At 40.2% G+C, this 24,695-nt stretch overlaps 1 protein-coding gene across 2 annotated transcripts; it reads left to right on the top strand.

The window, feature by feature from the left end:
• Nucleotides 1-954: 954 nt before the first annotated feature.
• TMEM242 (transmembrane protein 242) lies at nucleotides 955-22,716 on the top strand. Of its 2 annotated transcripts, XR_015802410.1 has the most exons (5): nucleotides 955-1,145; nucleotides 2,931-3,031; nucleotides 7,689-7,826; nucleotides 17,112-17,221; nucleotides 21,520-22,716. XR_015802410.1 is itself a non-coding variant. In XM_014886028.2 (4 exons), the coding sequence occupies exons 1-4, from the start codon at nucleotides 1,010-1,012 to the stop codon at nucleotides 21,616-21,618; spliced, it is 474 nt and encodes a 157-aa protein (XP_014741514.1). In that variant the 5' UTR covers nucleotides 955-1,009; the 3' UTR covers nucleotides 21,619-22,716. The 2 variants fall into 2 exon arrangements, 1 of the variants encoding a protein (XP_014741514.1); XM_014886028.2 differs by lacking the exon at nucleotides 17,112-17,221.
• Nucleotides 22,717-24,695: the final 1,979 nt, after the last annotated feature.

Raw genomic sequence — 24,695 nt, forward strand, 5'->3', positions numbered from 1 at the left:
TATTCCAAAGCGCACACAGGATTTTGGGGTACTTTTTCATGGGAAAAGAAGAAGACTAGAGGAAAGGAGTAATTTGCCTGCTGTCCAGATTAGAAAAAAATGAGTTAGTGATCGGCTCTCTGTGTAAAATATTGTTTAATTTACCCAGAACATGGACTATTAGGAAACAGCTTTGGGTTGGTTTTTAGAAGTATCATGAACAGGAAGTTTCCCGAAATACTATTTTTTTGCCTAGCAACCCAGTCCCTATAATTAGACCCTTAGATACACGCTATAAATTATGTTAAAAGATACACAGAAGGAAACTGGGGAAGAAATGCTTGGTTTGGATTTATTTACATTCATTGTTTGCTGCTGAAGTACTTACTGCTATAACTAAAAATACACTTTACCTGTCCATACTGAATCTTAAATTAGTACACTGTTTGATAAAGTGATAAAATTAGGTAGCACATCAATTTATATCCATCAGCAGCTGAGAATTAGGGTGGTGCAGAGATGAAAAAAACCCAAATACATGTTCTCGTAGTGTGAAAAACTATTTACATAACTTGAAAGAATGACAATGTGGAATAAAAAGATGTCCTTTAACACCATTCGTCAAGATACAGCTTACTAAAATTCCTGGGAATTAAGAGTGTCTCCCAGTTTTATTTGGTAAAGTCCACTACGCGATCTGTCCCAAGGACATTTTAAAAAACACAAAACCCTTGTGAGCCTGCTACAAAAGACCTGATCCCAAAGAGGCTCGGACAACTTCTCCCCATTTTCCCACGGCGCGATTCGGGCTCTGGGGATGCGGGGCGCGCCCCAGGGGAGGAGGCCCCGCCCTCCCCTCTCCTGCTCAGGGGCGGCAGCTCCGCCCGCGATGCCGCCGGATCCCGCCTGGCTGCGCGGTCGCGGAGGGGGCGAAGGAGAAGGAAGAAAGGCGGCTGCGTGTCCCGGCCCGGCTTCCTTTCCTTCCGGGTTGCTGCCGCAGCCGCCGCCTCCTCCTCCCGTGCCCTGGGCCATGGGGGCGGCTGCCGGCGGGGCCGCCCATGACGGGGCTGTGGCCGCGGCGCCGCTGGAGCCCGGGCGCGGGCTGTCCCTGCCTGGGGGGGCTGGGAGCTCTGCGGCGTCCCAGGACAAGCTCTTCTTAATCAAAGGTGCTGACGGCCTTCTTCTCCTCCCCTCCTGCTCCTGCACGGGTCAGGGACGAGCAGCAGTGTGTGCGGCAGGCCCGAGACCGTCCCCAGCCGTGCTCCCCTTGCCGTAGCCCTGGGTTTTGCCCATCTCTGCCGCCCCTGGGGAGAAGGCGAGACGTTTGGGAATGGCCTCGCTGAGGCTTCTAGATACAGCGAGGAAGCTCCTGCATCGCCGGCCGCTTTTTCCCTCGTCCTTGGCAGCGGCGGCGCCGGACACCCTTCAGCCGCCCTCCCCCGGGGCCCCGGGCAGGACGCGGGACGGGCGCCGAGCGGAGCCGCCTCCTTCCCGGCAGGGAGCTCAGCCCTGAGGGGCTCCGCGCTCCGGAGCCCTCGGGAAGGGGCGGCTCTCCCGGGCTCCAGGCAGCGCTGCGGGTTTCCTAAGGGAACGAGCCGGTGTCCCGAGCCGGGAGAACCGCGGTGGGGGCAGAGCCAGTCTCCGCAGCCGCACGCAGCTGCAGGGCAGCGGGCGCACGTCCGGCGGGGGGGCGGCGCTGTGCGGCTTTGTGTTTATATTCTATTGAGATTTTTATTCGTGTCTCCGGGCTGCTCCCGGTGTCCGCTCGGTCTCCCCGCGCCCTCCGGCGGAGCAGAGGCCGGGGCTCAGGCGGCCAGAACATCCCGGGCAGGACCGTCCAGAGCATCATTGGCGTACCGCCACCAGTTACTGTGTCTGAAATTTGGTTTCAGACGCAGATTTCCAGGTCTGTTGGTTACCAGACCTGTAAATGTAAAACTTAGTGGACTTCATGATTCGGCCAAGATGAGAAGTCTTTTTGCTCCCAGGCAGAGGAGGTACCTTACAGATTTAATTGACATGACTACATGAAACTTAACAGCAATAATCAGATCAATAACTTTAAAAGTGAGACCTAACTTAACCGTATTTTGCTTACTTCCTATTCAGACCATTTTAAAACTACCTAAGTGGTATTAGGAAAAGGAAAACAGAATGGGTATCAATACCTGCAGAGGAAGAACATGTAACCCCCTGAAAATTTTAAATTTTAATATGAATCAGGTCGGTTTCTGCAGTGCACTAAGTCTTTGTAACAAGCTTTTCCTTAAAAGTGGGCAGGTATGTCTACACATGCTTTTGGTGCAAGAGCTGTAAAGGATCAAGGTGCCTCAAGTGACTTTGGAGAAACTGAAAGGACTGAAAAGCAAGGGATGCTTGCATTCTTGAGATAGCTTATGCTAGTGTAATTTTTTCTTTTTTTTCAATTATGAAAGTTGTTTTTTTTTTTTTTAATTTTAAATAGACTGTTAAAACATAAAGCTGAAGAACAGGTGTTGCTTATGTAACGGTCTTCAGAGGAACTGTGATGACCATTTTTAGTTGGCCATTTGAAATCACAAGTGATGCAACAAAACCAATTATATTTCCCATTTGGGGAAGGGTGAGGAATCACTATAGAACAAGATGATTTTAGTAGACTGACTCCGGAATGAGGGAAATTTCGAAGTACTGCAAAAAAAAGCATCCTGGGATTTGAATTTTTGTGTTGCTTGAAAATACATACGCATACCATTGTTTTCAAAATGCCTTGTTTCATAGAACTAATTCTTTGTCTTGCTGTTTTGTCATATTGAGTTAGCATAAAAAATGTAGACAACTGGGCCTTTCCCTTCAGCATATGCTAGCAGATTTTACATGTTCAGGTTTTATTTTCTAAACAGGTTGTTTGTTTTTTTCTTCCCCTTAAGTTACAATGTCTTGATTTTTATTTCTTCAACTTTTCTTGGCAGGTGGAATTTTTCTAGGTACTGTTGCCACAGCTGGAATGATAGCAGGTTTTGGCACTACACTTGCAATGACAAAAAAGAAGAACCCAGACTGGTTCAGTAAGGTTTGTTCTTTTAAGTTGTTTTCTAGTAGTGATACGCAGGAAATAAGAATACATTGAATGCTTTATAGACATGGTGATATATTGTGGAACTTGGCAGAGTTGATGATAAGGGCACTGGACTTAATTGAATTCAGTACAGGCATAGGTTTAATTTAAAAATCAATTCAGAGTTGGCCCTGCTAAATACTTTAGTACTTGAGATTAGCTGAAATACATACTGCTTACACTGTTTGCTGAAATTATACTTCTGTATGGTGAAATAACAGTTACTGATCTCTTTTAATTCTGTGAACACACTTTAGACATGAGCCTGCATCACCTCAGAGATCCAGTTCACCATGCAGTCTCATAGTGCTGCAATGAGTCTGGAAGTGAGGTGTCTGCAATAAGGATGGGATGGAATGAGGAGGTAGAAAGTCTGTAAGCTGTGGAATATGTAAGTGGGATCATTTAGTCAAAATTAAAGCTCTCCTCTCCCATCCCACTGTATAAGGGGAAGGATGAAACGAGTACTATGGGACTGTGAGATCTCATGGCCAAAATTAATCTGAGCTCAGGCAATTACTAACTGGATCCACTTTTGCATTCTGAAGAAAAGAACTGCAAAGCAGAGTTAGTAGTTATACTGTGTTCGTGTATTAGTTTGAAACACAGCACGTTTAATTGAAGGATGCTTTCTCCCTCACTAATACTTTGTTATTACCTATAATGTCAAAAATAGGCCCTTAAAATTGATCAGTCCCACCTCCACCAAGCTCTTAAAATGCAACATATATTACAAATGTTCTTAGGGAATTAGGCACTGATCAGTTGTGTTTATTTTAAAAATGATGATTCAATAACATATCAAGTCAATTCAGTGCATATCAAGAGAAAAAAATTCTTCCATTGTACTTTATATGAGAACCTTAATTTCTGATCACTCGTAATCTGTCTTTCTGGTCAAAGAGCATGAGATCCTTCTTTTGCTTTCCTACTTTTCTCTGTGTCATAGGCTCCTGTGTCATAACTCATCGATTGCCTTTACAGAAACAATAAGCATAAGTTTCTCTTTTGAAATAGGCAAAATGGAAAACTTCATGAGAAGTTATTTCACAATAATCACAAAAGCTGTGGAAATACATTACAATAAGGAAATAGTTTCCTTTTTTAACATCTTTTTTTTTTAAACTTCCTTTCTCTTGAGCACTGCATTTTTTCCAGCTTCCATATATTCCCGAGTGTCTGAGCTGTCCTGTCATCAGTGTGAAATTTATCAAGAGTGACATTGCATTGACATCCGAGAATATATATGCTAGAATGTCATCAACTGATATATACCATTTCAATCCCTGCTGAAAACTGTATCTGCTGCTATTTGTGCAAAGGAATTACAAGAGTTTGCTAGCAAAAATCTGTGATTTCATGGGCCCCTCGACTTTAATACTCCATAGTGTAGAAAGATACTTCTTTTGTCAAGGTACTTGTCAGTGAGCAGTTTAAAAAAGGAACGACTAGACTCTGAGAATGGCTTAATTCTCTGTAGGAACTCTCTGAGGTACCAATGAGGTTTTGCATTAGCATTCTTACTTATAGTTAATTACTGCAAGTAACTTTTGATAATATATAATGTATAACAATAACTACAGAAGATTGCACCTTTTTTAGATGTTCAATGCCTAAATATTATTTTTATCCATGTTAAGGTGAGGCCATAGTTTGACAGGTACTTTAAACTTTTCACTGGTTAATTCTACCAGCCCTCGGTTTCTGACAATTTATTCCTGTTCCAGTGAAGCCACCAATACATGTGCTGTATCCTGGTTAGTTGATGGGGAGTTTTTGTTAAAATTAAATGCTCAGCTGCAGCAGCCTCCTTTTGAGAAGTGTCCAGTTTTACCAGCATTTATCCAGATGTTTAATTTCACAATGGGTTAGGTCACACAAAAGAGTGGACACACTGAATACAATGAACCAAAACAGTTGAACACACTTTATTTTAGGCACTGCTTCCTTTTAGACATGCTCTGTGCACAAGGGGGCAGTTACACGATCAAGGCCAGTGTCTGAATAAAAAAGTGATTTTTTTTCCTTCTCCCACTTCCTGTTTATGTCTTCCAGAGGAAAACAAAACAACAACAACCAATAAAATGAAAAAAGCAGCATATATTTGGAAAACAAATCAGCTAATTCTGCCCTGTTTTTTTCTGGCCTGTTTTTGGAAAGACTCAATATTGTTTAAAAGCTTATTTTTAAAATTAAAGAATGTTTTTTTTTAAAAATGTGGGCAAGTAGTGATGAGAAAACAATTTGAACATAGAATAATAGGTTAGTGAATAAAACTCAGTTCTCTTTTTTTTTGGTGCTGTCGTCTTTTTCTCCCATGCTATCACTGTTGTACTTTTAAATTTTTTAGCATTTCATTAATCAGCTTTCTTGATGCTCTGAACAGCGTATCTGATAAACATGTAACCAACTGTCCTGTTTTCACAAACTCTTGTCTGTGTACTGAAGAATCAGCCTGTGACTGAACCCTATTAGACTGCAGTCAGTAAAACCAGATCAGTTGTTTCCATTTACCACTATTTTTCTGGGACAATCAAGCATTTAAATAGTAGTCGGTTGGGTTTTTTGCCGGCAATTTTCACAGATAATGACTCCTATTTAAAGATTCTGTGTAGAGGATATTTTTGTCCATTAATTTCCCATCTTCCAAATGGGAATGGTTTTTTCTCAGTGTTGTTATATATGGTTAGACCATGGAAGCAGGAAAAATGTCAAAAGCAATCAGCATTTCAATACTCAGAGCAGTCTCTACTGAAAGAGTTATAATAGTTCATTATCTGTGGTAAGGAGATAATAGGACCTGATATTATAGCGTGACTAGAGATGTCTGCTGTTTGTGTGTGTATGCTTACAGAGCATTGTTTTTGTAAACAGCTTCCACTTTGGGATGTCCAGATTGGAATAAATAGGGGTCCAGATACGTTTTGCTTGTGCCCTTTCCAAGTGCATGTTTGTCCTTGAGTAGCTGTGCCTACGGGCTGTCCTTGAGTAGCTAAATCCCAAGGTAAAGTGTCAATGCTGAGGACTGACTGAGGATCATTTTAACATTTCAATAAACACAAAGCCAACAGGAGAAAAAGGACTGGTGGTATTTGACTGACCATAGTGGTAGACATTAAATATGTTTAATTGTATCAAAGAAGAAAGAGAAGTATTTAAAAAGAAGTTAAAATTTTAAAGCTTTTTTAAAGCAAGAATACATAAAATTTCCCCCCACTTTTTGTGATGAGTAAAAAAGAGCAGTTCTTTCGCTTGTTTTGGAGAAAAGGTTTTTTTGATCCTTCCACAAGTTAATTTTACTTTTCAGTATTTTAGACTATAAATGAAATAAATTTTTGTAATTTTATGTGTGCAATCTCATTTATGTTACCCCTGAGCAATAGTGAGTTGTTTTTTTTTTTCCCCAAGATATCCAATTAAGTAGAAGTGTTGAGTTCTGAGTGTAAGGACTATAAATGCCAATCTTTAACAATTATCATCTGAAATCTATGTTTGCATGTGAACAATTGAACAATGATCCTTTGGAGGGGAAAATAAAATCCTCTGAATGGCAGTTGCCACTATGAGCGAGAGAATTCTGTCTGTTGTCACTGCTGCTGTGGGCTACACAGGTTGAAGCTTTGGTATTCCAAATAGGTGCAGTATGGTGGGCATTGTGAGGTGAGAATGGCTGGCTAGCAGTGAGTGTGGGGCACACATGGATTGATGCCACCCAGCATGTGCCTAGTGCCTCTGGAAGCTGCAATTTCCATTTATGTGCTGTGACAGAAAGGTTTCCTTATGGTTGGGACCCCACCATAGCCAAGGCTGCATTCTTGGCCTGTGGTATCTTTTCCGAGTGACAGCATTTTCAAAGTACTTGTGTTTTCAGGACACGTTTTATGGCGAACTTGTATGCAGCAGTATCTTAAAACCACCTACTCTTGTAGGTGTCTTCTGACAAAAATGAGAAGTGTGGAGACCACACAGCATTTTCAGTGTTGCTGCTTAGTGAACTCTGCAGGGGAATGGGTTCAGCATTGTTGTTTGCTTTTAAAAGTTTTTCCTTAATAGTTTCCAGAGCTTCTTCAGAGTTGTAGCTCTCTGAAATTAGTCCCTGGGTCACTGCAATACCCTTTGCATGTCCAGATGAAAGCTGCTCTTGCAGGTTCCCAGTGAGCTGTTCCAGAAGTGCAGATAAAGACCTACAGGCCATCGGTTGCCCCCCATGAAAAAGTACCAAAATCAGGAAATCAATGGCATACAGTGATTATGTTCGGATGTCACTGGCATAAAGGCTTGTAACTGGTTTGGATTCAGTTTTGTATTTTGACCAGTGAGATAACTGAGTGTTGGATTATCGTGCCCATGGAACAACTGACTGATATTTCTGGGCAATGAAAGTCATCCCTAGGTGGCACTGGCAACTGTGAAATCTTCTCCTGGTATGGAGGCACTTCATCCATCCCCTTTCTTGGCTCTTGAGATGTGCTGGCAGCCTTAAGATTTTCTGTGGCCACACTAGTGCAACTGGCAGGTCAGGAACACATCTAAATCACCAACTTACTTAGTTTTGTTTTTTCTTTCCCAGTTATTGTTCACTTTGTCATGATCTTTTTGTCTTTGGTTCTAGGGGATTACTGCCACAGCTGCACTACCAGAGAGTGGTTCATCACTGGCCTTACGAGCCCTAGGGTGGGGCTCACTCTATGCATGGTGTGGAGTTGGACTGCTGAGTTTTGCTATCTGGAAGGCTCTGGGCGTGCACAGTGTAAGTAGCAAGTATGATCCACAGGGAAGGTGTTCTTACATCTGCAAAAAATGGCATGCTGTGGGAGAAGTCATTTTAGGGGGAGGAACAGTTTTGTCCCGCTTTATGTTTATTTGCACAGATGTTTCACATACCTCACAAAAGAGCCAGTGTTCTAATTTAGAGACTAAAATAGTAGCTGCAAACTTCCTATATCCTTTGCTTATCGAACTGAAGGCTACCCCCCTGAATCTTATTTTTAGAGCAATACATTTATTTGTCCAAGTTCTATTTTTTGCATCAGGGCACAGAGGATGTAAGAAAAACTGAAAGGAAACCAGCTTGCTTTCTAGAAGCAGCAAGGGGACAGAAGATTGAGTATCCTGTGCATTAGAATGGTGGTCCTTGGCCTGTCACTTCAAGGCAAAGAAGCTTGGGAAGCATTTGTACATCCCAGGGTATCAGCTATCTTTAGTAAATGGATTATGTTGCAGTATTTCACAGTGTTGAGTGTGAACACTAAAGTTCAAGTGAGCATTTTTGTTTGCTCCTTGTAATGAGCCGTGACTTAGAGTCCCCTGCAGCTATAAGTAAGGGAGAGCTGTTTGCATCCTCTTTAGGATTAGGAATGAATAGACTTCTTTTACCTTACATGGCAATTATTTATATATTCAGCAAAGCATATATAAAAAAGAAAAATGATACTACTTCATCTTAGTACTGTTCTCATTAATACATTTATTCAAGTTCTCATTTCTTGTCTGCTCTGGTGATGTATCTTGTAGCTCACAATTTGAATCCCGAATACAGCGTTACACAATCCTTTATTTCAGCTCTCAATGTTGATTCTCAGTAGGAACAAATAAAGGAAGGCTGAACACCAAAAAAGCATGGTAGGACATAGAAGGCAGCTACAACTCATTTTGCTTAAACTGAAGTCCTCCATGTGTGGCTGTGGTGGAATGTCAGGGAAGGGAGAGGAGGAATGGGAGTTCATACTCTTTGCATGCTTAGCTACAACAGTTCACTCAGTTTGCTGGCAGCTGTATCACAAGTCAGAAGGACTCATTTCACACTCTACTGCCAGTTCTGGTTTCTCATTCTGTCAGAGTGTCTGGTCTGCTGAAAGACAGCAGAGTCTGACCCTAGTCTGCAATTTACATTACCTGTTTCATGGTAAGCTTAATTTTTAGTTTCTTGAGAAGTAGTGGCCTAGCCCCACAGTTAGTGGTTTCCCTGTGAGGCTTTTCTTGAGGCTGCCTGCCAGGGAACACCCACATAAGCTTGAGATGCCCAAGCCCCAGGACATGTCTGAGTCTCATGGGGCTTCTGACAGCAAGGACTCTTGTGTCAGAAGCAAACTGCAAGCATTTTAGAGAATTGTTGAGTGTTCCTGGTCAGAAAGGAGCACCTTATTATATTCTATGTTGTGTTAGTATTGAAAGGAGGTGGGGGAAACTGTATTTTAAAAGGCTCTTGCAAATGTCTGTTAGTATTGTTTTCTATTGTGGAGTACTTACGTTTCACTGTAGTAGTGCACGGTGGGAATTGCAGATGCTGAAGGTAGTAGATTTCTCTCAAGAGATGATTTGGAACAGCTCTCTATGCTTTCCACTGAGATATTTATTGCATTCGCTATAGACTTTTAAATTTTCACTGCAGAAAGGAAACACATACAATAGTGCTATTCATAATTGCAGAATAAAAAATGAGCAATTTCTAAATTTCCTGTCACTATATAGCTGTGAAAATCAAATATATACATGTTTAAAATTGCTGGAGGTACGAAAGAAGAGGCATGCTACAAAAGGAAATATTCTGACCAAAGAAGTTCATAGCAGTAAAAATAAATTAGACCCTTAAACATATGCTCATTTTCAGAAGGGCCTGTTTTTATTTGGTATGTTTTCCTGAAATTTCTGGGGACCATTGTGATACTTTTGAAAATTCTTGCTTGCTTTCATGAAGGATCTGTCCCTGGACCTGTCCCTGCTGGGCAGCAGCTTCATCTATTAAAGGGCAATATCGATAACATTATTGACAGCTAATAATGATCTTGATCTTAAATTGTTTCTCAGTATTAAATTGTGAAGAATAGTAAAATTCTGATTGTAAGCAGTGCAGGTGTTTCATTTAGCAAACAAGAAAGATGCTTCATTTGCAGGTAGGAGTACCTCAGCTCCAGCACTCTCTCGAATCCTTTGCCAGCTCAGTGCTATGACTCTACGTGGGAATAAATTCTTGGTTGGGAATAAAGGACTTGCAGGGTTTGAAGGGGAGTACCAAGTCAAGTAAGACCGAATTGTTAGGTGTTTAATGGCTCAAGTCATCTGAAAGAGTAAAATACGAGAAGCCTCAGTGGAAAATGAGATGTGGTGGATTGGCAGAAGTCACACCAGAAGGAGTAACAGAGCCAGCAGATCTTGACGGGGGACTGGCGTGGCCAGGGAGGCCATGGGGCAGTTCCGTCCTGGCCGGCCCGCAGCACACCGTGGCTGGGCGGGAGAAGGAGAGCAGAGCAGCTCACTGAGGTTGGAGAAGTGCAGTGCGAGGTGTGCTCCGTGCTGCCTGTGCTTGGAACGCTGCCCACGCCAGCCGCGCCCCGGCGTGAAGGCAGGGGCTGTGCAGTGGGTGCCACTGGGCGGCCCTGATCCTTGTGCCACGCGCCGGGAATGCCCTGTGAGCGGCCCGGCCCGGCAGGAAGCGGTGGCGAGCCTCTCTCGCACACCTGGAGGGCAGAAGGGAGCCAGGCAGGCGGTGCTGCGCCCGAGTCCCGGTAGCGTTCCCGGTTTGTGTTCCTCCCTCGCTCCCCGCGGCTCCCCCGGGGCCGGGCGCGGCCGGGGCGCCGCCGCTGCCCCGCAGCGACACCCGGTGGTGCCGGCCGGAACTGCAGCGGCCGCTCCAGGATCCCGGCTCATCCCGGGACTGCGGGCTGTGTTCCACCACCAGCCGTTCTTTCGGCAAGCCGTGCTGCCCCCAGCCACAGCCCAGCAGAGCGGCCTCACCGGCCGTCGCTGCCAAAATGCTTCTAATGGTGGGATACATGTTTCCTGTGAGCGTGAATTGTTGATGGGACAGCGAGTGATTGATAAAGTATGCATTACCCTAAGCTTTGCGGCTGTTTAAATTATCTTGTCATCTCTCCCAAAGTCAGAGCTGAAACGACAAGAGCAAAGTGGAATGATATTTCCCTGATGAGTTGTAATTAATCTGTGTTAGTGGCATGATTGCTCAGCAGTTTGTGTCGTAGAAGAAAACTGAAGCCACAGTTCAGGATGCCTCGTCCTCACACCTTCTGGAGCAGCCTATGTTTGCCCTAGAAGCAAATTGTTGTTAAGATTCCTTCCAGGCACTGAGGTGATGGATCAGATTTGGTGATTCTAGATTTTTATTTAATCTTCATGGTTTATTAGTTCTTAAAACAGTGCTGTGACAATATCTGCTTCCAGCTCTTAAAGGGCTTTATTGTTAAAGGTAGTTCCCTATAGCTTTACAGTCCACTGCTTTTATGCCAGCTTCAAAACCCAGGGGTGAGAGTAAGTAACTGATCTTTATATCTTGGTAAGGAATATAAAAGATTTTACGCTGTCTCAGGTTGGGTTGTTAACATTCCCTGATTGCAGTTACCACTGTTGTAATCTGAAGACAGGCTGATAAGTAATAAACGCTACTAAATTCCACTCAACTCTTATTCTGAAATGAAGTGATGGTTCAATGAGGATTTCGTTTGATAATGGTTGTATTTTTCAGTAGCATAAAAGACATCTTTTTTTAGAACCTAGGAGATGCTGCTTACATACTTTATATTGTACCTCTTGCAGAAAACAATCAGGTGTCAGTGATAATCAGACAAAAATATTTAAATTTTCTCTGCTTTTGATTATCTCTGAGCATAGAAACTCTGTCTGTATTAGTGAATGTCATCGACCAGCAGCACTGGGGCAGTGAAACATTAGCAGGCCGAGGACCTGATACCTACCACCATTCCAGGAATTTTCAAAATCTGGACTGACACTGGCCTTGCCCCATGGCCTGAATGCCTGTTGGCAGTTGGACTATGTTATGTGCACTGCTAGAATGCTTCTTCAGATTTATGTCACCCTAAAAAACTGCTGGTCATGCATTTGGAGACTGTCCAGTAGTTACACAGACTCATGCCCAGGAAGCATGGACAACTGGGAGATTGGCTTCCAAAGAGCACTCCTGATCTGAATCTGAGACTCATCCAGATATATCTACAGCCTTCTTCTCTGAGGCACCTTACAATGTGGAAAGATACCTGCCATGCTAAACACAAGCTTGAAATAATTCTGGCTTGAAATAAAATGGCACCATTGTTTTCAACAAGTTTATTTGCTATTTAACAACTTCCACATCATGGTGTTATCTTTCATGGCATTACCTTACTGGTTTTGAGCTTGCGACGTGCAAACCATGTAGGTGGCCACTCCTGGTGCAGTGGGATGACTATTTGCTGATGCAAAATGCAGAAGTAGTAAAATAAATTTTGTAGAAAAGGTTGGCCAATTTATCATTTCAGGTTTATTTTAAAGTTGAATAGTAGTTGAAACATCTTATTCTGTATGTGAGCTGTTCAATGAAATCTAAAATTTTTAGTTAAAGAATAAATGGCATTTCACGTAGTAAAAATATTTTAAATATTCAAAGTATCTTAAACTTGCTGGTTTTACAGTTGAACTGAAGAAGCATTTTCATTGATGGTTCCAAAAATCAAACCTTTTTTGGTTTATTTACCTATTCTGCTAGTATTATAATCCAGCACACCTTTTTATTACTGGGGAAAAATTTTAGTGTGAATAACTAGGGTTGGAAGGGACCACTGGAGATCACGTAATCCAGTTCTCCTGTCAAGACAGGGTCACCTACAGCAGGTGACAGTTTTCTATAAGTTTTCTAGAATTTTTTAGAAGTTAACTTTGGAGTTGTGAACCTTTCTTTTAAATTAAACTTGCACCTACAGAATACATGGCAGTTACTAAAACATACCTATTAATGTCTAATGTTCTATTTTTTTCTTTAAGCTGCCAGCAATTAAGAACCTTCTTTTAAAAGCAGAACAATGCCCTCAGCCCTAGTGTACACCAATTAACAAACAAGATAAATTGTGCTTCACAAGCCCTCTTGCTCTTCATGTCTTCAATAAATCAGGTTTAATTTCCTCAAAAATAAAAGCATTCTCTGTCCCATAGGAGAAGGATTGAGATGATTCATATGTACGTTTGTGAGACTCTGATTGTTGCTGTTCTGTGGAAAGCTGGAAAAATAAGTTAGAAGAATTGCTTAGCAATTTGTGACTAATATAGTTATAAAATATTAGTTTATCACTTTCATGGTGTCTCCTAGTGAAATATCCTGTTTTTCATTGATCTTAACCTTTAAAACATTAAGAGTCTAAAACAATTGCATTGCCATAAAGAGACATCTAAAACAATTAGAAGCAATGCAGAGAATATATGCTTGTTGTGGCTTTGATGGTAAGAACATTTCCTAAGTGAACTGCTTTTATCCAGAGAAAAAACTAACCTCTGAATCACCATTTTAAGCATAAAATAACATTCCCTTGCTTATGTTGAGTGATATTTGTTATAATTTTGTGAAAGTGAAATCATAAGAATAGCATAAATACAAAGGAGTATTGGCTTTAAGGATGGATTAATTTAAAACAGAAGATGAGAGCATGGAGACATAGTCTTTAAATATGGTATCTGTAAATTGTACTAAGATTTATAAATCCCAATCTAGGTATATTGCAGTGGCTGACATTTTTACTCTACTTCATAGATGAGCAAATGTTGTAATAAAAGCACTATATCTCCTAAAATAATTAGAGTAATCCTCGAGTAATTCCTAAATATTTTAAGTTTTTAATTATTGTTGTATTTAATCGTCACAAAAATATTATTTATTGACTTTCTGTTCGTTATCTTGCTTGTGTCTGATAGCATAATAGAAACATACCTTGCTATTTCATGATCACGTATTTCTATATAAATCAAATCTGCCTTTTTTTAATGCTCTTTTATTTCCTCAATGCTTATTGAAACTCAAGCTCTTAGAAAGAAGATAGAGTACTACTACAAGTTAGCACTTCCTCCTCCTGTTTATACTGGACTTTTCTCTGCTGCTTATATTGCCTAATTAGTTTGCTTTGGAGAAGACTTGCCTCCACACGTATATAATGCTAGTATTTTATTCAAGAAGGGAAAAAAATGAAACCAATGAACTTCACTGTTTACTTGATCAGGCAGAATGCTTATTCAAGGATTAAGATCCTCATTTTCCTGCTGGAAAGCTGCTACATCTGCTTTATGAATAGGGACAGCTGGAAGGGAGTATTTCAAGAAATGGAAAGGCTGCAACTGTAGCTGTCTTGAGGAGTTCTGCTGTTGTGTCCTGGGAGAGGCTCGCAGCTGGTGGCTGCCACCAACCCAGCTGTTGGGAAGCCTGTGGTCTGAAATGCCTCTGTGTCACCCCACATGGATGAGTGGGTTGATCCAGGTCTTGGCCACATGCAACTGTGAACTATGCCTGTACAAGTCAAATCCGAATCCAGGTTTCTCTCATGGGTGTGAGTTACTCGTGCTGCATCTTGGTCCCTTGCCATCGTCCTGTGTGTTAAGGGTGGTGTGTGGCCAGGCTTGCTGTGCTCCCTGTGGGCCAAGACCCCGGCTGCTCCACTTGCCTGGGGACATCTGGCTGTCCCTGCCTCCCTCTGCATGTCACACTGGCTCTGACAGCTTCCTGCATGGAATTCAGCCCCAGTTAAGGCGACAAAGCTCAAGCCTCACCAAAGAGTTTTGGGTTTTTGCTGCCTTGAACCTCACTTGTGGATGATACATGCAATTAATTCCTGGACATGGGAAAAAAATTACTCAGGTTGCTGTTTGCAGGAACTGCCGGCTTGCAGACAATCCATATTTCTGAATTTAATGCAGAAATCCAAATTACAGCACCAGAAGAGTTTGTAGGGTTGGGGCACTCATCCTGAGATTTTGGGCCCATTAACCAGCTAGCTTTATAAATTCGGATACTTAACTACTTTAAATTTAAAATTATTTCAAGATTAATTTTTCAAATTGCCCAGGGTGACTAAGGGGCAATGACTAATATACCATAATAGACTAATCATGTGGATGTCTTTTCCAGGCACCCAGATTTGAAAGTAAGATTCTGCAGAAATAAATGGCACATTCTTCAGTGATATCCATGCTCTATTTTTCTGCATGGCACAAAAGTGCTTATTTTAAGATACCACATACTACAAAAATTTAAGTCCTTGACATTTATTTCAGGAATATCAACATGGGAATGTATAAAAGTGAAAAGAGCACTCCTGTATTTCTGAACCTGAGGAAATTCCTTTTTTTTTTTTGCAGAATCCAGTTTACAAAATTACTGTCTCTGTGAATTAAAAAAAAAAAGAACATCATTAGCTAACCACATCCTTTTTTTTCCCCCCTTAAATTCAAAATAATCTAGCCTTAACCCAAAACAGTTTTACTTTCTTTAGGCTTTTCTACTGGAATAGAATCTTATTTCCACTTTGGGATCTAAGTCACATTTGCACAGAAATTAAACCATAATGAGGCTGGTAAAACATATTTATGGTGTAGATCAGCTCTCTTCCTATTTGTGAATGAGCAACATGTCTTCTGCACTCATGGAAAAGTAACACGAAGAACGTATTTCATGTGTTTTATCTCTTCATGTGACCCAGTAATTGGAAAAGAGGCAGCTTGACCCCTGTGACTTGACAGCTCTCTGTAGTTCACCAGTAATTCAAGGCAGAATATGGAGTAGCTGTGGGAGGCTACTGCATATTTATCATTGTTTGGGAGCTGTGGCAGCTTCGTTCTAAATAATAATGGTCCTCTCCCCCTCTCCTTGTAAAGTTTGCTTAGGTTGTTTTCATGTTGTTTTTCTTTAAAAAAGCACAGGACATGTTTTACCCACTTACACAGGATTTATAGAGATAAATTTGTGGGACAGTGTGTCTGTGTTTGTTTAATTTTAGGCACTGTAAATAGCCCTCTGGTTTCAAAGAGGGTGCTCAACACTACGTAAGGTTAGGCAGATGTGTAAGCCTCCATGGGACAGGGGGCCAGTATGAGCTCCTGACTTCTCTAGATGGTTTAACGTAATTCTGCTGCTGCTTTTCTCTGTGTAAGCCTGAAATGCTGGAATTAGCAAATAGATGCTGAGCAGGGTACTATGAGAGTACATCAAAAATACTAGGTTGTTTACTGCTAGGATTAACACTCTCACGGCCATTTTCATGGACTTGTAGTTCTGCATAATCCAAATGTTCGTAATGCCTTTGCCAGTGAAGTGCAAGATGTAAGAATGTGAACCAGAGCTCTATTTTCCGTGTTATTCCAGAGCTGGCACAGAGTGACCCTCAGTGAGTGCCCCATTTTACACTGAGAGAAGGACAATCATCTTCAGCTGCCAGGCTGGCTGCTCTGCTCCTCCAGTCCTGCAAGGGCTCAGCACTTGTCATTTTCTACAAATAACTTACTATTTCTGTATGTGGCCCTTGGTAATCATTTGCTAACAAGGGCAACAGCAATCATTGTAAGATTTGGGAAAAAGGTGGCAAGAGCAATCCTCATTGATGCTTTTAAATCCAGAGCAGCCTGCCTCATCTTCATGCTTTGTGAAATGAATGGTGGCTGAGGAGAGCAGAGGGCATGTACATACTGCATTCTGTTGCCACTTGATATTCCAGTTCAGGGCATCTAACCTCATTTCACTTGGAAGCTAATGTAAGCAGTTCTTACTGATACAAGTACTAAAATAGGAAACGAATAATTCCTGGAATCTGCATTGGCCTATTATGAATGTCAGACATTAAAGAGAACATTTCTTCGTAAAACTTTCATTCTAGGAATCAAATAGACTCCTTTAGCCCCTCTTCCATTCATTTTAATATGAACGGCCATGTAAGTGCTCTCAGTAATAATGCTATCCCAATTTTTGTGTGACATTCTGTCAACGATGTACATTAAAACGAGATTATTAAATGGAAGATGCTTTTAGGTCCCCATATTTTTGCCATCTGAGGCAGGATCATTAGGTTAAGATAAGAAAATAACAGTGATCTGTAGCTATTACAGATTATTTAATGCAGTAAGGTAGATGATACCCTTTTAGAAAGAAGCCTGACAGAGGTAGAACAGTTACTGTAATTTATTTGGCAAGAAAAAACAGCGTAAAGCTCTGTAATATCTGTGACAAAAAATAAAATTCACTTGAGTGAAATTGACTTTAGAAATTCGCCTGCAGGAATGGAGCATGCTGGAATGTTAAGAAATGTGTTACAAATCGTTCATGTACCTCTACGTTCAGGAGCAGCAGTTGAGAGTGGCCTGTGGTATCGAAGGCAGCAGGAAGAGGTAAAATACGTTCAGCTTTTAGTGCTTGGTTTACTGCACTATTAATTGAAGACATTATCACAGTTGAACTGAGTACCCCAGTGCCAGTGTGGCTGACAATAATAAAGAGGCAGCCATTGCAGTGAGTTATTCAAAGCATTCCTGTGCTTAGTACATAGCACATTAGCTCCTGTAATTAAATTAAGGCCTTTTGATTTGAGACCACTGCTGTATTGTGGAATCTGCAGGAAATACAGGAGGAGATTTCCGGGAAGGGAGGAGAGAGAGAGACCTCTCTCATTGTGCATCTGCTGAAAAGAAAAGGCAGTGCAAGACAGAGATTACTAATTGCAGCTTTTCCCTCATCAAGAAGTGTGTTTGTCTCAGGAATTAAAGCAGTAAAGACAAGGTCTCAATTCTCACACCTCAAGTGTTCAGTATTAATACAACATAAAGCTGATTAATTATCTTCACAAGAAACTCACCACACTGCAGGAGGACAGGACACTGGTAAGCCCACTTGGCTGAAGAACTATCTTAAATGTTTAGTGGACAAATTTTACTTTCAGTGCAAGAATACTTTGAAGTTGCAATGGGCCTAGTACGACAGTGTCAACTAAATGCCATCAAGAACAACCCAGAAGCCAGTGTGAGATATTTTGGAGGCTGAATTTCGTCCTAAATATAAAAATATATTAAACAGAGTTTGATCAGTCAAGGCCCAGAAGACTGAGCTCCGCATCTCTGAGTCAGAATCATTTAGACTGGAAAAGACCTCTGTCATAAAATTTGTCCATTAAGAAGTTACAGCCTAAAATGGAGTATTAGAATGATTTGTAAGCAGGCACACATTGTCAGTGGAAAAGAAGAGACAGGAACTTAGGGATGCAATTTTCATGGTTATTTTTGTGGGTATACACCAGGTCTGTGACATCAGAGAATAGTTCTCTTTGAAAGCTTTCTCCGTGGTTTAAGATAAGTGGGTTTTAGAGGAATGCTGTGTGCAGGGAAGACAGTGACTGGGATTTGGAAGTGCATTTGCACCAAGCACAAATGTGGAAATGAAGGAAGAAACTCAGAAGCTGATCTTATTAGTGGAACAGGAAAGAAAGGGGAAGATACCTTAGAGGTCCGGATCGAAGCCCTAATGAAACATTGGACTGCACTTTCTGACTGGGATGGGAGGGGGAAAATAGGAGTTCGTGACTGGTACTAATTAAGTAGCTTAATATCTTACTAGTGAGAACTCAAAAACTGTTGTGGAGAGAAATAATCGGGTGCAGTATCTTTTAAGTGCTGTAGAAATGAAAACTTCTAGCAGGAGTTAGTAGCTGTGACATTTGTACTGGGAAGAAATTGGCCCCGTTTTAGAGATACTGTGAAGTCATGGATTAATGAGGCCCACGCCAGTCACTGCAGATAATGTCCTTCTTAAAGAGCTGACAAACTGAAGTGTTACACTGAGAAAGAGCTGACAGCCTAAAGTGTTGCCCTGAGAAGACAATGCACAGTAGTGATCAGCTTGGCATTACAATTTATTGGAATAGCTCACTGTCCAGGAATCATAAAGGAAGAAAATCTGCAGAAAAACATAAACATGGTCAAAAGTTGTGAATTGCAATGAAAACCTAGTTTTGTGCAGAGCGGGCTTGTGGAAGAGGGCAGGTGAGGGAGGAACTGGCAAATGAAACACTGAGTCTGGCATCACTTTCAAAGTGATTTTACAAATAAGCATCAAAATCTGAGAAGACAAGGCTGACGAAATTTCTTAGGGAGTCTTAAAAGCAAAAGACAGACATTGAATATTTCAGGTCTGATCCATGTGTTAAGGAAAAATTGCTTTTCCAGGAAATTAGTTGCTTTTACCTGCAGAACATAAATTAATGTTCTGAGGGAATAGAAATCTATTTAATATTCTTATATCTGCAGCTGCTAGCAGTGTTTTGGTGCTTTCTAAATAAATGCCTCTTTTCTTTCAGAACCGAGTTGTAGTGTTGTTTTTCCCAGACAAGACTGCTTTTTGCATTCAAGAGTTAGGGTTTGGCATGTTAATAATTATGAGGTGGTTGTCAGAGTGAGGAATCACTGCAGATTTCTGAGTCACTCCACCCATCATCTTTTTGAAGGCTTTATACAATTGCTTTTAGTTTCCCTTTGGTTTTGTGGATCTTCAGTGGGGTAATGGAGGTGTCTTCTAGGGCTTACGAGTGCATCATTCAAATTTTACACTTAGAGAAATTTAAGTCTGTGTTTAGAAGCACCCAGAAAATCCACATTGCACCAGATCATTGGCTGGTGCTGAATGTTTTATCTTTGGTTATATCAATAGAGCTCCAGCATTTTACATCAGGTTAGTATTTGACCATTCCTGTGTTCTAAACACCCAGATAATGCTTCGAGTGAGATGAAAGAGTAGAAGAGTTGAATCACTCTTGAGGAAGCAAAAAATGTTAAGTAAATTGAATACTTTCCTCCCATCAGCAAGCTGGGAAAACTTAATTACATAGGACTGGAAAAAACAGCTAAGCCAAAGCTTCTAAAACATTTCCTACTGTAAATACTTGTATTGAATTGGCAGCAATTGTTTAATGTAATTTGGGCTGTTCCTCTACGTCAGCTCTGATACTGGTGTTTATTATTCTTGGAAACATTAGCTGTCTATGAGAGCTTCTCAGTTTTAAATGAGAAGCAAAATTGTTAGTTTAGGAGCAATTGTGGGTGTTGATGGCCAAGATTTTTAAAAACCAAGAAGGAATAATTAATGAAAACAACTATCTGATCAGAATGAAATATAAAACAGAGGGTGAATTAGTTTTACTTAGGAACAAAACAGGAAAAAGCAAAAAGGATAATTTGGCTCTGAATTTTCCTCCTACTTTATATAACATATATTTTTATTTGATTAGCAGTACCCAGGCATTATCACACAAAAACCGGGGCTCTGAAATGCTTTCATCCATCATAGTTAGCTACTGTCTTAGTAAAGGACTGGTAATTTCTTTGTAAATGGTTCCATTCTTTGTATCAGCTGTAACTTGAATAATTGCATTCCGGTAGCATGTCTGTAAAGAAGTCCCAGTTCATTGTCAGAATTATTCATACACAGAAGGACTTGAAGAGAAAACAACCCAGAGGTATTTGTATAAATACTGATGACCTATAACACACAAAGCATAGGCATATGAGAGTAGGTGCCTGTGTGACTGTTTGGAATATCTAGATTTCCTGGAACCTCTCTCTGTGGGACATACTGCCTGAGACAGCATTTGCTCTTCAAGAGGTCATTGCATCCAGTGCTTGAATACCACATCCTGTCTTCTCTGTGTGAATGTCATAGATTCTGTCATAGAGCTTCCTAAAAATAGCAGTCCAAAACTTCCCCTGTACATCCTGCTGTTTGTGTAACAGGATTTTCACTGATCTGGTTTTTCCATGCCTATCCTTTAAAAATATATTATATGTAAAAATACATGTAAAACTCCTGGAAGAAAGAAGCTCTCTAAATCTAAATATTCTGAAAGAATTTATTTTTATTTGAATGAATGTTTGGTTCTAGCATTCCAGGACTATTGAATCAGACATTGGTGATAAAATTCTTAGCATAAATATAAATATAAATATAAATATAAATATAAATATAAATATAAATATAAATATCATATATCTGTCTCTATCTTTATCTATATTATATGGATATACTTCCTCTTCCACAGCTTTTTAACAGCAATGAAAAAAAGCTTGGTACCATATATCATTATGAATCTTGTTTTCTTTCCTACTGTTACATACATTTGAATGAGACTTTGTTTTGTCACCTTTATCCATATGGTGGGATAAACCTAAGCTGTCAGGGCTGAACAGTATTTTTCTTTAGCCCTAGTCTTAAAATCCTTGAACAGACTACTGGACCTTTCATCCATTACAAGTGTAGAAAAATGAACTGCAGTCAAAATAGGGGCACATTCCATGGAAGTAATTTTCCTCCAGACAAAAATGTGTGTGTATGTGTGTGTGTGTGTATGTGTATAATAATTCATGTAACATCAGTGGATCATTCAGGCAAGTACTCCAAATCAGTCACCCCCAGTGTGGTGCATTAGAAGGAGTGATTATTGTGGGTCCCTTCATGCTTTTTTCACTTTGTTAATTGAATCAACATAATCGGAGGGAAAGTCCTAGTTTTATATTATTTTAAAAGCTTTTTACTTATTCTTTACCTCACATAGCTTGTTTTGTGGGATATGCCTAGGGTTCGTGGTGCTACTGTATTTGTTCCTTAGTAGCAATTAACTGATTTTATTTTTAAATGTCTTTTATAGATGAAAGAATTCCGAAGTAAGATGCAGTCAATCTTTCCAGCAATTCCTAAAAATAGTGAGTCCAGTGTTGAATGGGAAAACTTACTTAAATCCAAGTGAAAGACTCAGAGCTATTTGGAGATGTCTCTTCCAGCAAGAACAGGAGTGGAAGTAGCAGAAGTGTCCCCTCTGGAAAACAAAGAAGACTCAAACTGAGCAAGCTACTGACTGAGTGCACTAAACCTGGGAATGCCAGTTAACATCCAAGAGCAAGGGAATTCAAACCAGTTTATACTGTACTTTTCAGCGTGTTTGGTATAGTTGATTCAGGAGAAAATGAACCCTCCAAGATAAGTTGGATTCAACTGGAAAAAAAGACTTTTTTCAAAGACTTAGAGAAGAAACTAATCTTGATTAGTAAATATATGAATATAATCCCAGTAAACTCCTGTCCCATCCTGCATTTCAAGAAGAATTTTATTAAATTTCCCTAGGAAACAAGAACAGTACTTCCAGTGACTTGTCCTATTAGGAATATATATAGCCATCAAGTCAATCATAACAGATCTCTTGCTGAGCCTGAGGGTAAAGCATATAGTGCACTCTTCAAAAATGAAGGACATATTTGAATTTGCAACAGAAAAAGTGTCTAAATCATTTTTATATGTCTGAAGGGTAAGTTTGAAACCAAATATGCAATTAGGGACCTATGAGCTCCACCGCAGAGCATCAAAAGAGATCTCTACAAAGTTCACTGTTTTCTGAGTATTAACTTTTAAAAATTTGATCCCACAATAATGATTCTGATCATGCATATAAAAGTCTCTACTATATTTGTTTATCAATTGAAATAGTAAGTGGAAAAGCTATAAAATAGTGAGACACCCAGTCAGTCCTACGCAAATGTTTTCAGCTAAGAAAGTGTATGGGCAGGACTAATTTTGTGTGTTCCAGTCATTTCTGTGCCTCTTCTATCAGGAGAAGCAATGTGACATTTTCCACACTGCAGTAATCTCATAAAGTGTGGGTGTAAACTAGAAAGAGTAATGTCTTACTCAAGTGTTGTATTTACAGAATTGAAGATATGTAAAACTGCAGAAGTAAAAAAAAGTGCTATCAGTGAACTGCCCTTTGTTACTCAGTTACCAGATTTTCTTATTACTTGCACAAAGTCCAGTTAGTAAGTTGTCAGATTTAATAAAGTCTTTTTAAAACTTGTCTTTTGTGATTTAAGTCTTTATGTTCCTAGGAAAGAATATAAAAAAAGTTTTAAATGTTGGATGAATAATAGAGAAGTGTATTTTTCCTATGAAACATGACACTAAAATAATACCTTTAAAACAATTGAAGTGTAATAGTTGACATCTTTTCTAGAGCTTGATGCTTGTAATTCAATATTAAATAAATTGTGGTGAATACTGCCATAAGACACACATGAAAAATGGTACTATTTTAGCAATTTTTTTAGTTTCATGTGAGTAGTGATACTTGTTTTTCCTACATTTAAGCATATTAGTGCTACCTACCAAGTTTAACCAGCTACCAGGTAGCTGTGTCATTATGGCTGGTCAAATACTCAAGTGGACTAAATAAATGCAAGTTGCATTATTTCTCTAAGGTGGAATTTGGGTCGTCTTTATCTGGGTTAAGTAACTCACCTAAATTGGTCATTCAAAGTGCCTTGCACTTTTCTCTACTTGTTCAGTAGAGAACGACTGGCCAGAGGGTGGCTTGCCCTGTACGGAAGTGGATGGCTGTCCCTGGAATTGTACAAGGCATCAGATCTGTCCTGCCTGCTCGCTGCCTTTGGAGAGAGCTCTGCTACCCTTGCTTACCCTCATCAGCACAGTGACTGCACATGGACACACTTCAGGAGAAACTCAGAAAGAAAATGAGTGCTATATAGAGCACTGTAGAGCTCTGAGGGTTAGGTAGGTGGTGAGTCTTGGCACAAGAGAACTGTCCCTTCTGGAAATGGTTAGCCATTGGATTAGTGTAATAGTATTATAAAAAAAAAAGAAATTTCCTTAGGACAGATCAGACGAATTAAATATGAGGGTACCCAGTAACAAGGACATACCAGATGATGCTCTTCAAAAAATGCTAAATGTGAAATAGACAAATCATTAAAATAGAATCACAGAGCAAGTACAGAGTGATGAAATAAATCCATGTTGAGGTATAAGGCTGAACATTAAACGTTTCGAAGAGAGGAATTTGTAGATCATCATATTCCAAACTTTATTCTATGCTTTTGGCTGGAAATAGATTTTCTCTAGATAAGGGTTTGTGTAGAAGTGTGCAAACATAAATCAAGTCTCAGTTGACATGAAAAACACAGGGGATCTTGGATATTTTTTACTGCACTGTTCAGCTCTCTTCACTTGGTGAATATTCTGCTGGTTTTGTGATGGGTCATTTTTTCTTTCTATGAAACAATTCAGCAGAATTATTGGAACCCACAACAAAACATTGAACAAATAGAGGGAAGAGGACTTAGTATACCAACAGGAGTTAGATACCACAGTGTATGTAGTTGTTGAAACTGAGCGAATATAATTATGCAAAAAACAACAACAGACAATAGACATTAAAAAAACCTAACAATTTTCAAAAGTTAAATACTAGAACTAGATACTGGTGCAAAAAAAGTTAGTGGGTCAGTGACCCCCTAATTGCTTTCTTTTGTTTAAAAATTGCTTACTATCCTCTTTCAAGGGAGTGTAGGAACAAAACAGAAGTTTATATTCATCATCTTTTCCTATGCAAAAAGTTACACTGAAGTAAGGTGATGTTTGCAACACTGATAGTAAAGTGGGTAATGCAGGATGGCCACAGTGAGTTCAAATTATTTCGAGTTACTCTTCAGCGCGTCTCTCTTTCATTTCTGCTGATTTTTCTCAACTTTCTGGTCACATTTAGTTATAGGAATAACGGAGGGCATGTATATTTCTAAAATTAGCCTGTAGGCTAATGCTTAATAATCCATGAGCCACCTTCATTCTCCCGTGTTGCTTAGAAGCAAAAAGAAAAAGGAAAACAAACAGTGATGAGAAGAGATCAGCAGCCCTGCCGTGCTCGTGATTACAGAGGGAGCCCCCACAGTACCACCAGCCCCAAAGTCACTAACAGTGTATTTGCCCTAGAAGGTAGCAAATTAAAACAAACTGGGAATGTTTGTTTAAATTGGTCCACTG

The sequence above is a fragment of the Sturnus vulgaris genome, chromosome 3 (assembly GCF_052056855.1).
Source record: "Sturnus vulgaris isolate bStuVul1 chromosome 3, bStuVul1.hap1, whole genome shotgun sequence".
Taxonomy (NCBI): domain Eukaryota; kingdom Metazoa; phylum Chordata; class Aves; order Passeriformes; family Sturnidae; genus Sturnus; species Sturnus vulgaris.